This window comes from Sorex araneus, chromosome 4, assembly GCF_027595985.1.
Source record: "Sorex araneus isolate mSorAra2 chromosome 4, mSorAra2.pri, whole genome shotgun sequence".
Classification (NCBI taxonomy): Eukaryota; Metazoa; Chordata; class Mammalia; order Eulipotyphla; family Soricidae; genus Sorex; species Sorex araneus.
This window is the reverse complement of record NC_073305.1, coordinates 190,497,117-190,509,826: the sequence shown is the minus strand read 5'-3', so window position 1 is coordinate 190,509,826 and position 12,710 is coordinate 190,497,117. Positions and strand designations below refer to the sequence as shown.

Below are 12,710 nucleotides of genomic sequence, written 5' to 3'. Positions count from 1 at the left end.
CATGCCTTGGTTGACCTTTGATGGGGTATGTAGCAATATTAATATCTTAACTGAGAGTGGAGCTACCTTCTTTGTCCTTAGCAATATCCAGGACATCTCTTGGCTAACTCCATTTAAAGAAATGGGGGTAGATGTGATCCCCAGAATGAGGACATTTACTCAACCACTGAGTTACCATTATCAGAACTTTCTCTTTAACTCTTTAACTCATTCTTTACTAGTTGCCCCAAAACCCCTTTTCTAGGGAGAGACATAATGCACACCTTAGGAAATTTTATTTTGGGGGCTGGAGCGATAGCACAGCAGGTAGGGCGTTTGCTTTGCATGCAGCCAACCCAGGTTTGATTCCCAATATCCCATATGGTCCCCTGAGCACCACCAGGAGTAATTCCTGAGTGCAGAGCCAGGAGTAACCCCTGTGCATTGCTGGGTGTGACCCAAAATGCCAAAAAAAAAAAAGAAAATTTTATTTTTGCCCCATGGGAAATAAGTTTTTTGTTTGTTTGTTTGTTTGTTTGCTTTGGGGTTTGGTTTGGTTGGCACGACCCAGCAACGCTCAGACATGAAGGGACTAGAAAAGCTGCATTTGCTTTTGCTGCATTTGTTGTTATTCTGACTGGAACCATGGACGCAAGAGTGTTGCCACCAGAAAAATCATCTCCAAAGGCCGAAAGAATTGCTCTTCTATAAACACATCAGGTTGCTGAGGATTTACAGTGCACATCCATATTCATTCTAGATAAGTTTTCCTAGTGCTACATGCACGCGCATCTATTTGAAATGTGTGAGAATTATTTAACAGCTAAAAGAGTCCAAAGTAACGTGAGAAATAAATTCTGAGCCAAATGGAAGCAGAAAATAAAATTTTCAAAAAGCAGTTGTGCAGTGGCAGGGTTTTTTTTTTTAAGGGGGAGTTGAATGGAAAGTATCATGTTAAGTGAGTTGAGTCAGCAAGAGAGAGACAGGCATAGAAAGAGCGCACTGTGGAATATAAAGTAACAGAATGGGGGGCTGGAGTGATAGCACAGCGGGTAGGGCATTTGCCTTGCACGCGGCCAATCCGGGTTCGATTCCCAGCATCCCATATGGTCCCCTGAGCACTGCCAAGAGTAATTCCTGAGTGCAGAGCCAGGAGTAACCCCTGTGCATTGTCAGGTGTGACCCAAAGAGCAAAAAAATAAATAAATAAATAAATAAATAAATAAAAAATAAAGTAACAGAATGGGAGACTGACACCCAAGATAAGGACCAGGAGGTTTGCCCCACAACTTGGAAACTGGCCTCACATGCTTTGGGGAAAGGCAGCTGAGACAGAGAAGGGAACACCAAGTGGAGGATGTTGGGAGGACCCATTCGGGTTGAAAGATGCGTGCCAAAAGTAGACTATAGACCGAGCATGGTGGCCATTCAATACCTCTATTGCAAACTACAACACCCAAAAGGAGAGAGAACAAGGGGAAATGCCCTGCCACAGAGGCAGGGAGGGGTGGTGGGGGTGGGTTGGGGGGGTGGGAGGGATACTGGGAACATTGGTGGAGGAGAATGGGCACTGGTGGAGGGATGGGTAAATGATCACTGTATGACTGAAATGTAAACACGAAAGTTCATAAGCTTGTAACAAATCACGGTGATTCACTAATAAAAAAAATTTTTTTAAAGGTGGGGGAGTTGAGATCATTAAAGGAAGTAGTCAAGTGGATTCCACACTAAAAAAACTGGCTATAATTCTTATTCTATTATAGAATTTATTCCCATCCAGAGAGTATTTCTTTTTCTGATTTTTTTTTTTTTTGCTTTTTTGGGTCACACCTGGAGATACACAGGGGGTTACTCCTGGCTCTGCACTCAGGAATTATTCCTGGCAGTGCTCAGGGGACCATATGGGATGCTGGGAATCAAACCCGGGTCGGCCGCATGCAAGGCAAACACCCTACCCGCTGAGCTATCACTCCAGCCCCACAGAGAGTATTTCTATTAATCCAGAATACTCAACAGGAAATGAACAGATGGCTCACCAAACAAAGGGAACTTTATTCCCATTCAACTGCAAAGGAAAATTATTTTAGAATAATTCTAAAAGGCTTCTCCCTTAGGAAGAGATGCTCTAGCGACATTAGTATAAGGGCTGGAGCAAAGTACAGCAGGTAAGGCATTTTTGCCTTGCACCCAGTTGACCCAGATTTGATCCCTAGTATGCCATATGGTCCCCCAAACATCGACAGGAGTAATTCCTGAGTACAGAGCCAGGAGTAAGCCCTGAGAGTCACCGGGTGTGACCCAAAAAGCCCTCCCCCTCAAAAACAAAAACATTAGTATGAGACACCTTCCATGGGAACAGACTGAAGAGAAGACAGTGAGAGATCTTTCTGGTAACTCAGATCTGTGCTTCGTGTGTTATTAATGACCCTAGCCGAAATTCTAGGCCTCCTCTTTGAACTCAAGTCTTCCCAATATTGAGGAACTTTTCCAGGAGGGAGGTGGCCCCTTGGCTTCATTCAATGTTAAAATGCTTAAGTTTCAGGGGGCTGGAGCAATAGCACAGCGGGTAGGGCATTTGCCTTGCACGTGGCCGACCTGGGTTCAATTCCCAGCATCCCATATTCTCCCCCAGCACCGCCAGGAGTAATTCCTGAGTGCAGAGCCAGGAGTAAGCCCTGTGCACAGCCGGGTGTGACCCAAAAAGCCAAAAAAAAAAAAAAATGCTTAAGTTTCAGGTAATTCCTGGTTCTTACTGACAGCCTTGTGGCAGGGCTAGACGCATTCCCCATCGGTAGGAGAAAGCCGAGCTTGCCTACCTGCTGCAAAGGACTCTCAAATGTGAAAGAGGCTGGAATACACACCCATAAGACACCCTCAGATGTTTTATTAGGGGCTTTGATGAGCTTTTGGGAGATCTTTCTGGGTCCCCCTGTCCCTCCCTGTAGCTCACATCTGGACGTAGGACAAGGTGACGTCCCCCGTGATCTCTAGTATGTCCACTGTGTGGTAGGCTGAAAGACGATGGGAGAAGTCAAACATGTGCCTGCCGTTGGCAAACACCTTGAAGCGATCCGTGCCGGCGCGGATGGACAGCTGCAGGAGAGGGGTGGGTGTGAGAGGGGGCGGGGCGGGACAGGGCTCCCAGGCTCAAGGGCGGTAGGGGAGGAGAGCAGGACTCACATCAAAGAACTGCCCTGGAGCAAAGGGGTTGTAGGAGATGTCCCTCTCCTCGGCCCCCCAGGCGCCGTCCTGGAGGCTGTTCCGCACGACGGAGCGTTCGTCCAAGCGTGGGTTGATGTGCAGGGCCACCTCCCCCGTGAGCCCTACCTTGAAGTTGATGGCAAATCTGGTAGCAGAGAGGAAAGTGGGAGTCAGCACCTGGTGGGGGCAGGGGGAGGGGTCCAGTACTGGGGTCCCCAAAGGGGGAAGGTCTAGAGACGGGATCCCAAGAATGAGGGCTGCGAATCCCACCTCCACCTGGGGTCTGTACCTCTGAGTCGAAGTGGGTATGAAGCCCTTGATGATGATGGTTCTGTGGGTCATCAGGCCCCCTTGGAGTCTCCCCGTAAAAGGCACAGGCTGCGGGGAAAATGGGGTCCCATCATCTTCCAGTTATCAGATTCCAGAGCCAGAGGTACTATGTCAGAGCAAGGTACCCACTCCTCCTAGGCGATGCACCCCTGTCTCCCACCCCTTCCCCATCCCCTCTGCCCACTCTACTTCCTCCTCCCCAGACACCCCCAAGCAGGGCCCCCCACCCTCCATCTCTTTCTATTTTCCCAGATTACCCTCACACAGTCCGAACCCCCCAACGGCTGTCTTACCGGGTTGAAGACTGGGGGTGCTTCCATGGACTGGCCAGTGAAGGAGAGAGAGAATAGAGCTGTCAGCCAACATTTACGGCAGATCACGGCACACAGGTATTTCTCGGGGTGCTGGGTGAGCACGGCTGGAGAGCCAACCCCACATCCCCCCATCCTCACTCCCTGCCCCCCCCCATGATCAGACAATCCTCCTACTTACAGGCAGGCTAACTGGTGGTTGGGGGTCAACTCCAGGGCCCTATGTACAGAGAAGACAGCGATCATTAGGGGGTTCAGGCACTGCACCCCACATCAAAGGGAAATTCCCCTCACGTCAGCTACTTACGGGATATGCCGGGCATACCACGGGCATCTGTGAACAGACAGGGAGAAGGAGCAGATGAGGGTCAGTCCTCACTCAGACCTGGAGGTTTTAAGAGATGCTCCCCCAGGATAACCCCTCACACACACAATTTCACCATCCACAGGAACCCTGAGGTCAAAAGAAGTGGCACCAGACGGTTCAATCCTAGCAATGACTCACTCTGATGAGGGACCTTCCAGTGCTCAGTGAGAAATTTCTTTATTGTCATTGTGCTTTGGGACCTGGTGATGTAATGGGAACTACTCCTGACTCTTGGCATTGCCTGCAGGACCATGTGCTGCCGGGGACTGACCCCGGGCGCTGTGCAGGAAAGCACATGCTCCATCCTTTGAGCCATCTCTCCAGCCTCACCCACTGCAGGACAAGGTCTGTGCCAGGGCTCAGCAGCCTGAGCACCATCAATCTGCCTGCGGCTCTGGACTCCGCCCCAGCACCACACGGTACCCCAGCACTGTGGGAATGAGCCCCAAGCAACCCGTCAGGAATAGTCCCTGAACTTTGCCAGCTGTCGCCCCAAAACAGAATAAAATTGGGAGCCGGAGAGATAATGCAGAGTAAAGCGTGAGGCTGATCCGGGTTCAATTGCCCACACTGCATATATGCCCCCTGAGTACCCCACCCAGGAGTGATCTCTGAGCACAAAGCCAGGAGTAAGCCCTGAGCACAGCCGAGTGTGACTGAAAAACTGTCACTGTCTTGTTTTTGTTTTTGTTTTTCTTTGCTTTTTGGGTCACACCCGGTGATGCACAGGGGTCACTCCTGGCTCATGCACTCAGGAATCACCCCTGGTGGTGTTCAGGGGACCATATGGGATGCTGGGATTTGAACCCGGGTCAGCCGCGTGCAAGGCAAACACCCTACCCGCTGTGCTATCACTCCAGCCCCCAAAAAACAAAAATTTCTGTTCTCGTCCACTGCCTTCTGTAAGCCAGGATCTCACTATGCCCTCCCCTCCCCCATAACCTGCAAACCATGCTGAAGTGACTCTCCTCAGTACCCCGCCCCCCATTCCCCTGCTCACCTCTTTTCAAACTTCAACTTGATGCTCCCTCTGACCCCCCCATCCTGCATCTCTGGGTGCTTAGGAGTCCTTGGGACTCATCACATCCTCCCTCCTGCCCGCAGAGACCATGCTGCCTTCTGTGTGACTATTTGCCACACTCAGCCTCTCTCTGTACTAATTCTCTCTCTCTCTCTTTCTCTCTCTCTCTTTCTCTCTGTCTCTCTCTGTCTCTCTGTCTCTCTCTCTCTCTCTCTCTCTCCCTCTCTCTCCCCTCTTCTGCCCAGACATTCCTTCCTCCTTCCTCCCACTTTCCCCCACCTTCCTCTCTTTCATCTTACTCCCATGGTCTTCCTTTCTGTCCTGGGGGGGCAGGGATTTTGAGGACCACCCTATAATGATGAGGAAGAGATGGGCAGTCCCAGGTCTGCACTCAGGGCCTTGCCCCTGTAAGGCATGTGCTTTTACCCTTTGCACCTTCTCCCGGCCCCTTGTCCTGTTTTCTGTCTTGTGTTCCATGGGAAACTATTCTGAAGGCTCCTAAGAAATCACTGTCACTGTCACTGTCATCCCGTTGCTCATCGATTTGCTCGAGCGGGAACCAGTAACGTCTTCATCTTAACTTTACAATTAGTTTTTTTTTTTCATTTTATGATTGCTCTCTCTCTCTCTGTGTGGTGGGGGATAGGGGTGTGTACAGCCTGAAATCCAGGGCTTCGTGCATGCAAGGCAAACAGGCAAACAATGCTTCCATTCAGCTACCTCCCCCTGCCTGATTTCCTTTTTCTATTTTTAGGGCTTTTGAGCACATTTAGCGATGCCCAGGGCTTCTTCCTGGCTCAGCATTCAAGAATCACTCCTGGTGAGGCTCAGGGGACCATATGGGGTGCCAGGGATCAAACCTAGGTTCACTTCCTACAAGGCAAGGGCCTTCGCGCTATGCTATCGCTCCAGCACTGGTTTCCTGTTTAAACGGTGTAGGTGGTGTGTGATAGGAACAGGGACACCTGTAGGCTAGGATGTTCCCCAGATCCGCCTCCTGCCTGTGAAGCACAGTCAAGCTCAGGCCAGCCCGCCACCAAACAGCCCCATGACCTTGGCTAAACGCTTCAGAAACTTCGCCAAAAGTTCCCTAAATGCTTTATGACAGGGAGCTGGAGAGATGGTACAGAGGCGGGGGGCACTTGCCTAGCACACGGCCAACTCAGGGCTGATCCCCAGCATCTCATGGGATCCCGAGCAGGAGTGATTCCTGAGTGCAGAACCCAGGGTAAGACAAAGCGTCAAAACAAAATAAGCCAAAATCTAAACGCTTTACACCAGACCAGAGAGGAGGCTCAAAGGGCTGGAGCTCATACAAAGCATGAGGGAGCCCTAGGTTGGATCCCTGGCATCTCATGATCCCCCCAGCATCATCAAGAGTGAGCCCCAGCATTGAACCCTGCTTATTGTAGCCCTGCACCTCCGGTCCTCCAAGAGTTATCCAGAGCAACCCCTGACCACTGCCAAGCTGTGGCCCCAAAAAACAAAAGTGAATAAATGCATTCATTTCATAAAAACACTTTGCCTCCCTCTGCACATGTGCAAAACGGGGCTGGTGGTCACAGAGCACTTTCCCTGTGAAGGTGCTGGGGTGGTCTCAGGTTGCGAAGTCCAGCCCCTTCACTGAGTGTCATGCCTGGAGTCTTGAGGGTGATGTACTGTGGGTGTTCTAGAACATTCTAGTCTCCACGCCATTGGGTCGCTGCAGACTGGGAAGTGGGGCACCTAGGGCACATGTCATGTGTCTGCTCAGCTTTCCCAGAGCTGCTCAGTAGTTTCCTGGTCTTGGCCGTGCCCGCTGCAGCCTCACCCCATCTAGTGTGTGCCACTCCTTAGCATCGTGACCCCAGCTTCCCTGGGGCTCACCCTGTTAGCATTTCCTGGAGTTTATCTGTTCCTAGAGGCTGTCCCCTACCCTTTTTTTGGTTTGTTTCTAATTTATTTATCTTTTAATTGAATCCCAGTTCCCCCCCTTAAATTGGGGACCCTGATCTCCTGGTCCTAGGGCCATGCAGTAATGGGAGGCGGGGGGCCTGAGGGGCTTTCATCTGGGGACCAAATTCAGGGTCCTTTGAAGAAATATACAACCAGCAAGATTCAGGGGGCTTCTCCCAGTTCAGTGCTGGGGTTTACTCCAGGTTCTGTTCTGGGGACCTTGTGATGCTGAGAATTTAACACGGGGCTCCCGTAGGCAAAGCACTACCCCAGGCCTTTGAACCTCCTTCCAGCCCACCCACACTGGCCTGTGAACTACCACTAGGGCTATCTCCCAGCCCCACCCACTCTCCTTTATTCCCGGTTCACATTACACACTCCTTCTCCAGGAAGCTCATCCTCGGTCTCCCACTCCACATCCCCCTCCAGGCCTAGACTGCTGTGACCCACAATGTCAGGTGATGAACGTGGCCCAGGGCTGCCTTCGTCAATGCCCGCTCAACAACCTCACTCAGCGGAGGGACCTGCTCCCAACGATTCTCAGGAAATCAAACAGGGGTCAGAGTGACAGTACAGCCAGTAGGACATTTGCCTGCACACGGTTGCCAGGGTTCAATCCCCAGCATTCCATACAATCTCCTGAGCACTGGCATGAGTAATTCCTGAGTGCAGAGCCAGGAGTAACCCCTGAGCATCGCCAGGTATGGCAAAAAAAAAAAAAAAAAAAAAACGGAAATCAACCACTGGGAAGGAAGGAAGGAAGGAAGGAAGGAAGGAAGGAAGGAAGGAAGGAAGGAAGGAAGGAAGGAAGGAAGGAAGGAAGGAAGGAAGGAAGGAAGGAAGGAAGGAAGGAAGGAAGGAAGAAGGGAGAGAGGGAGAAAGAAAGGGAGGGAGAAAGGAAGGAAGGGAGGGATGAAGGGAAGGAGGGAGGGAGGAAGGAAGGAAGGAAGGGAGGAAGGAAGGAAGGAAGGAAGGAAGGGAGGAAGGAAGGAAGGAAGGAAGGAAGGAAGGAAGGAAGGAAGGAAGGAAGGAAGGAAGGAAGGAAGGAAGGAAGGAAGGAAGGAAGGAAGGAAGGAAGGAAGGAAGGAAGGAAGGAAGGAAGGAAGGAAGGCAATGAAACTTCCCACCCACCTGGTTGGGGGCAGAATTGCCACCAATGAAGTTGATGGCTTGGAGCATCAATTCCCCATCCACCTGCAAGTGAGTAACCGCCTGGATTGGGATCCGATGCCCAAACTCATAGAAGGGATCTCCGTTCACCATAACCTGGAGGGAAAGGCGAAGGTTGTCAAAAACTTAGTAACCTTGGAAAGGTGAAAACAGAAAACAAGGAAATTTTCACTCTGATCAAAGTCTGAGAGGTGAGCTGGTGCCTCAGTCAGGAGCCTCGGGAGTCCTAAAGTCAAACTGAGGTCAAAGGTCAGTTCCATGGGTGTGGGGAGGTGGCTCGGCGGAAAAGTACATGCTTTGAAGTGAAGTCCTGGGTTCCAGCCAGGTACCAAAAGAAAAACAGCTCAGAGATGGTCAATGAGAGTGGTTTGGAAGCATGGTCCAAGGTTGGGAAAGGATCAAATCAGACTGTTTTGGATTTGGGGGAAATTTTTTGGGGGGGTTGTCTCAGGGCTTATGACTGGCTCTGCGTTCAGGGATCACTGGGTCAACCACATTCACGCCAAGTGCCCTCACTGCTGTACTATCTCTCTGGCCCCTTGAGGTCTAGTTTTAACAGAGACTGCCTGACTCTGACTAGGACCCAACTCTGAAAAATACGCAGGGAGGGGGCCAGAGCATTTGCCTTGCATGCAGCTGACCCAAGTTCAATCCCCAGCATCCCATATGGTTTCCTGAACGTGCCAGGAGTGATCGCTGAGTGCAGAGCCAGGTGGAAGACCAAAATCTCCTGGTGTGGCCCCCAAAAACAAATAAAAGTAAAAAGAAACAAATGGAGATGGAGAAAGAACTCTACAGAGGGGCTGGAGTTCATGCTGTGTACAAGGCCCAGGTTTGATTCTCTGCACCACATGGTCCCCCAGCATCATCCAATATACCACTGGCAAACAAATCAGTATCACCAAAGTCAGTCATAAAAGAAGCAGAGGAAATGAGGACAGGAAGAGACGAGATGTGCCGGACTCTGACCTTGTAATGCTCCTGCATGATCATCACCACCAGCTCGAAGTGCTCCCCCCTTTTGAAGGGCATGCTCCTCTTCCTCTCCTCCTCATTTCACTTGCCCGACTGCCGTGAGTTGAAGACCACCTTGTCCCAGCCATCAAAGCGGGGGTTGAAGTGGAAGGCGATGTCGGCCTCTGGTTCCGGCCCCATGGCAAAGTTCACGTGGAATCTGGGGTAAGTGTCCCAGCCAAGTTGCTGCAACTGGATAGGAGTTCCAGGGAGCCCTCTCAGTCCCACCCTGGGGTGGTTCGGGGTGACGGGAGATGGGAGCAGAGGGAGTGAATGGAACTACTGATGAGGGAAGTGGTGGGGGTTGTGGAGTGCGCTGCCCTGAGTCCCCACAGGCAAAGGGACAGATTCCCAGGGCCCCCTTCTCTTCTCTTACTCACTGACACCCCCAACTCCAACTCAGATTCTCTAGGCACTGTCCCAGCACCCACAGCTCTCGCAGCTCAGGCCTCCCTGGCCCTCAAGGCCGTTCCTCCTGCCGTGCAAGCCAAGAGCTCTAAACCACTAAAGTCAGAGCACTAAAGTCAGAGCACTCCCCTTCTGGATCACCCTGAGCTCTCCAGTACTCGGTCACCCCGAGTTTCAGTCTTTGGATTGGCCCTCCTTTCTCTTTCAAGGCCCTTCCATAAAATGTACCCCCAGAAATTTCCTTTCTCCTCCTTCAGTGCCTCCTGAAATGTACCCTCCTGGGAGACCATCCCTGCACCCCTATTTAGAGGGACAATGACCAGCTCCTCCCCACCCCTCCCATCTCAATATTGGTCTCTATCACCGTGTGTGTAGTATGTGTCTGATGGCTATTTTTCCTTCTGTGGGGGCATTCTCTCCAGCAGTGCCAGGGCCTGAGTGGGACCTCACTGTGATCCTTACTGTGATCTGACAGCGGCCCAGACCAGCCTAGGGATCCCTCACCTCCTCGTGTGCTCGTTGACCTCTCCTTGGATGTAGACGGACATCCCGACACTGAGGCCGCCCGGAATGCGATTGCTGTAAGGCAGCGTCTGCGGGAAGCACCGGGCAAAGGGACTCAATGGTCATGCATATAGGGTGGCCTTGTCCCCTCCTGAGGAAGTCCCCAAATCCCTTTCACAAGAGAGAGGGACCCCAGCGGTGAGGATCAGCATGAAAAAGAAAAAAAGGGTTGATTGTTAGGAATGGAATTTCAGTGGGAAGTAAATCAAGTCCCAGGAGTATCCCTGAGCTTTAGGGAACCTGGTGAGTTGGTGGGGGGGGGGGGGGCGGAGGGGGGGGCTGTCAGGGTGAACCCAGATCAGGGCCTGGATCCTTATCTCACCGGGTTAAAGGTGGGCTGGTAGCCGGGTGCAGGGACAAAGGCCATGTTGAGAGCTGGGTTGCGGCTGGTCCTGCGGGCAGAGCTGCTCGAGTGGGGAATGGAACAGATGGCAGCTGGGGCTGGCTCTTATACCTGAGCAGAAGGGAGGGGCAAGAAGGTCTCAAGGTTCACAGAGACTGTCATGCGGGGATCTCAGGCTCAGGTCTTCCCAAGGGCACCCCAGTCTCCCTTCTCTTATCTGCCTCAGTTGTAGCTGACTAGAACCTACCTCATCTGGGTCACGCCTGTGGGATTCAGGTGAGGACCTCCCCAGACACACACACACACACCTCAAGACCCTTCTTGCAAAGAGGAAGGGCCGTGCTCTTCAGCCCTGCCAGGCTCTTATTAGAGCCCTTGTTAACACAGGGAGGGTAAGGCCTGGCCGGTGGGTTGAGCAAGGAAGGGCAGCAGGAATGAACCAGAAACAGGTGGGAAATGGGTGACTGTGTGAACCCAGCGGGCATTGGGCGCTGCAGACACTCCCAGGACCCTGAAAGCACATTGAGTCGCTGCCTGGGGTTGGGAGTGTGAGTCGGTGGCAGAGCAGCTGCCTCATGCATGAGAGGTCCTAGACTTGATTCCCAGACCACGGGGTGCGGGAGGAGGTGTTGTGTGCCTGCTCCCCGGCTTCACTGAGCTTGATGTGTGCTATGTACACTGATCATGAGCACTGAGCCCTGGGCCCTCCTCCCACGTCTGCCCCCTCCTCCCTTGCTGGTTGTGTGATCTTGGGGCAATGCCTTAACCACTGTGCTAAACAAGCTGATTCACCGGCTCAAAAGGTCCTTAAAGTTAAGTGCTCTTGTCAACATCTGCCATCTAAGAAACTCTGACAAGGCGTGAATTCCATAAATATGCCTCCCAACAAATATCCAGAGTTGGAGGTCTTTGGAGGAAAAGCCAAAGCTTAGAGAAATATGGCAGCTTACCCAAGATGAGGTGGCTCTGGCAGTTTGCCCAGACTCTGGCTCCGGCACCACTCAGGTGAACATCCATAGGTGAGGGCTATCCCCTTCCCTTGAGTGAACACCCTCCCTCAATCCTGGGGCACGGGGTCTACCAAGGCTGGGAACCCATTGGGCCTGTGACTCCTGCTGGCCCTGTGCCTGCCCACTGAAGTCCCTGAAGCTTCCACCACTGTTGAATATTAACCCTAAGTATTTTAGGCTTCATCAGTGAATTGCCCCTTCTCCTCCCAGAGAAGCTTACAGTGCTCTTGAGAGCATCTCTAATCCCCTGAGTTTATTTTAACCTTTCCTTTGTGTTTTATACCTCATTGTCACAGTTCCCCGAGTCAATCTTGGTTACTTATAGGCTAAAACGTTCTGGTAATTCTGGATTTTGTATTTGTAAAGCGAATTGCTTGCTTATATATTTCCTCTATAGCCTTTTTTCTTTTTTTCTTTTCTTTTTTTTTTTTTTTTTTTTTTTTTTTGCTTTTTGGGTCACACCTGGCGATGCACAGGGGATACTCCTGGCTCAGGAATTACTCCTGGTGGTGCTCGGCGAACCATATGGGATGCTTGGGACGCGAACCCAGGACGGGCGCGTGCAAGGCAAATGCCCTACTCGCTGTGCTATCGCTCCAGTCCCTATAGCCTTTTCATATGTTACTATAGAGTAATGTCCTTTGCTTAAACACAAAAGACCTTAATGCTATGTTCCTAATATTTGGGAGTTGATTGACTGAAATATATCTACTCCTGGGCATCTGTCATAATTACTTGACTCAGGCTCCGGTTTCTGTAGTTCCTAACACCCCAAAAGGGAGATCCTGCCGTGGGACTCAGATGAACCCAAAGCGAGTGGCAAAGCTACCCCGGCATCGAAATGGGACAGTCTAGAAAGCATAAATGTATGGTCTTGATGCAAGCTGTTATGACTTAAGAGACAGGACCCCCAGGGGGAAGGACAAGCTGAACTGGCCTGAGGACTTGGTCTGGGATTTACAGTAAGAGAGCCTTGCTTGCTCTCAGAGCCCAGAGAACTAAGTTTTAGGATCTTTATCTCTTACTGTGGATCTTTATCTCTTACTGTGTTTGTCCA

At 51.4% G+C, this 12,710-nt stretch overlaps 1 protein-coding gene across 1 annotated transcript; it reads right to left on the bottom strand.

Moving 5' to 3' along the window:
* Positions 1-2,925: 2,925 nt before the first annotated feature.
* Positions 2,926-10,667, bottom strand: LOC101549046 (galectin-4). Its single transcript, XM_055136967.1, is given in 10 exon segments — positions 2,926-3,072; positions 3,160-3,325; positions 3,470-3,558; positions 3,804-3,833; positions 4,003-4,041; positions 4,129-4,155; positions 8,276-8,410; positions 9,284-9,488; positions 10,241-10,329; positions 10,623-10,667. Coding segments are annotated over 10 exon segments (972 nt in total).
* Positions 10,668-12,710: the final 2,043 nt, after the last annotated feature.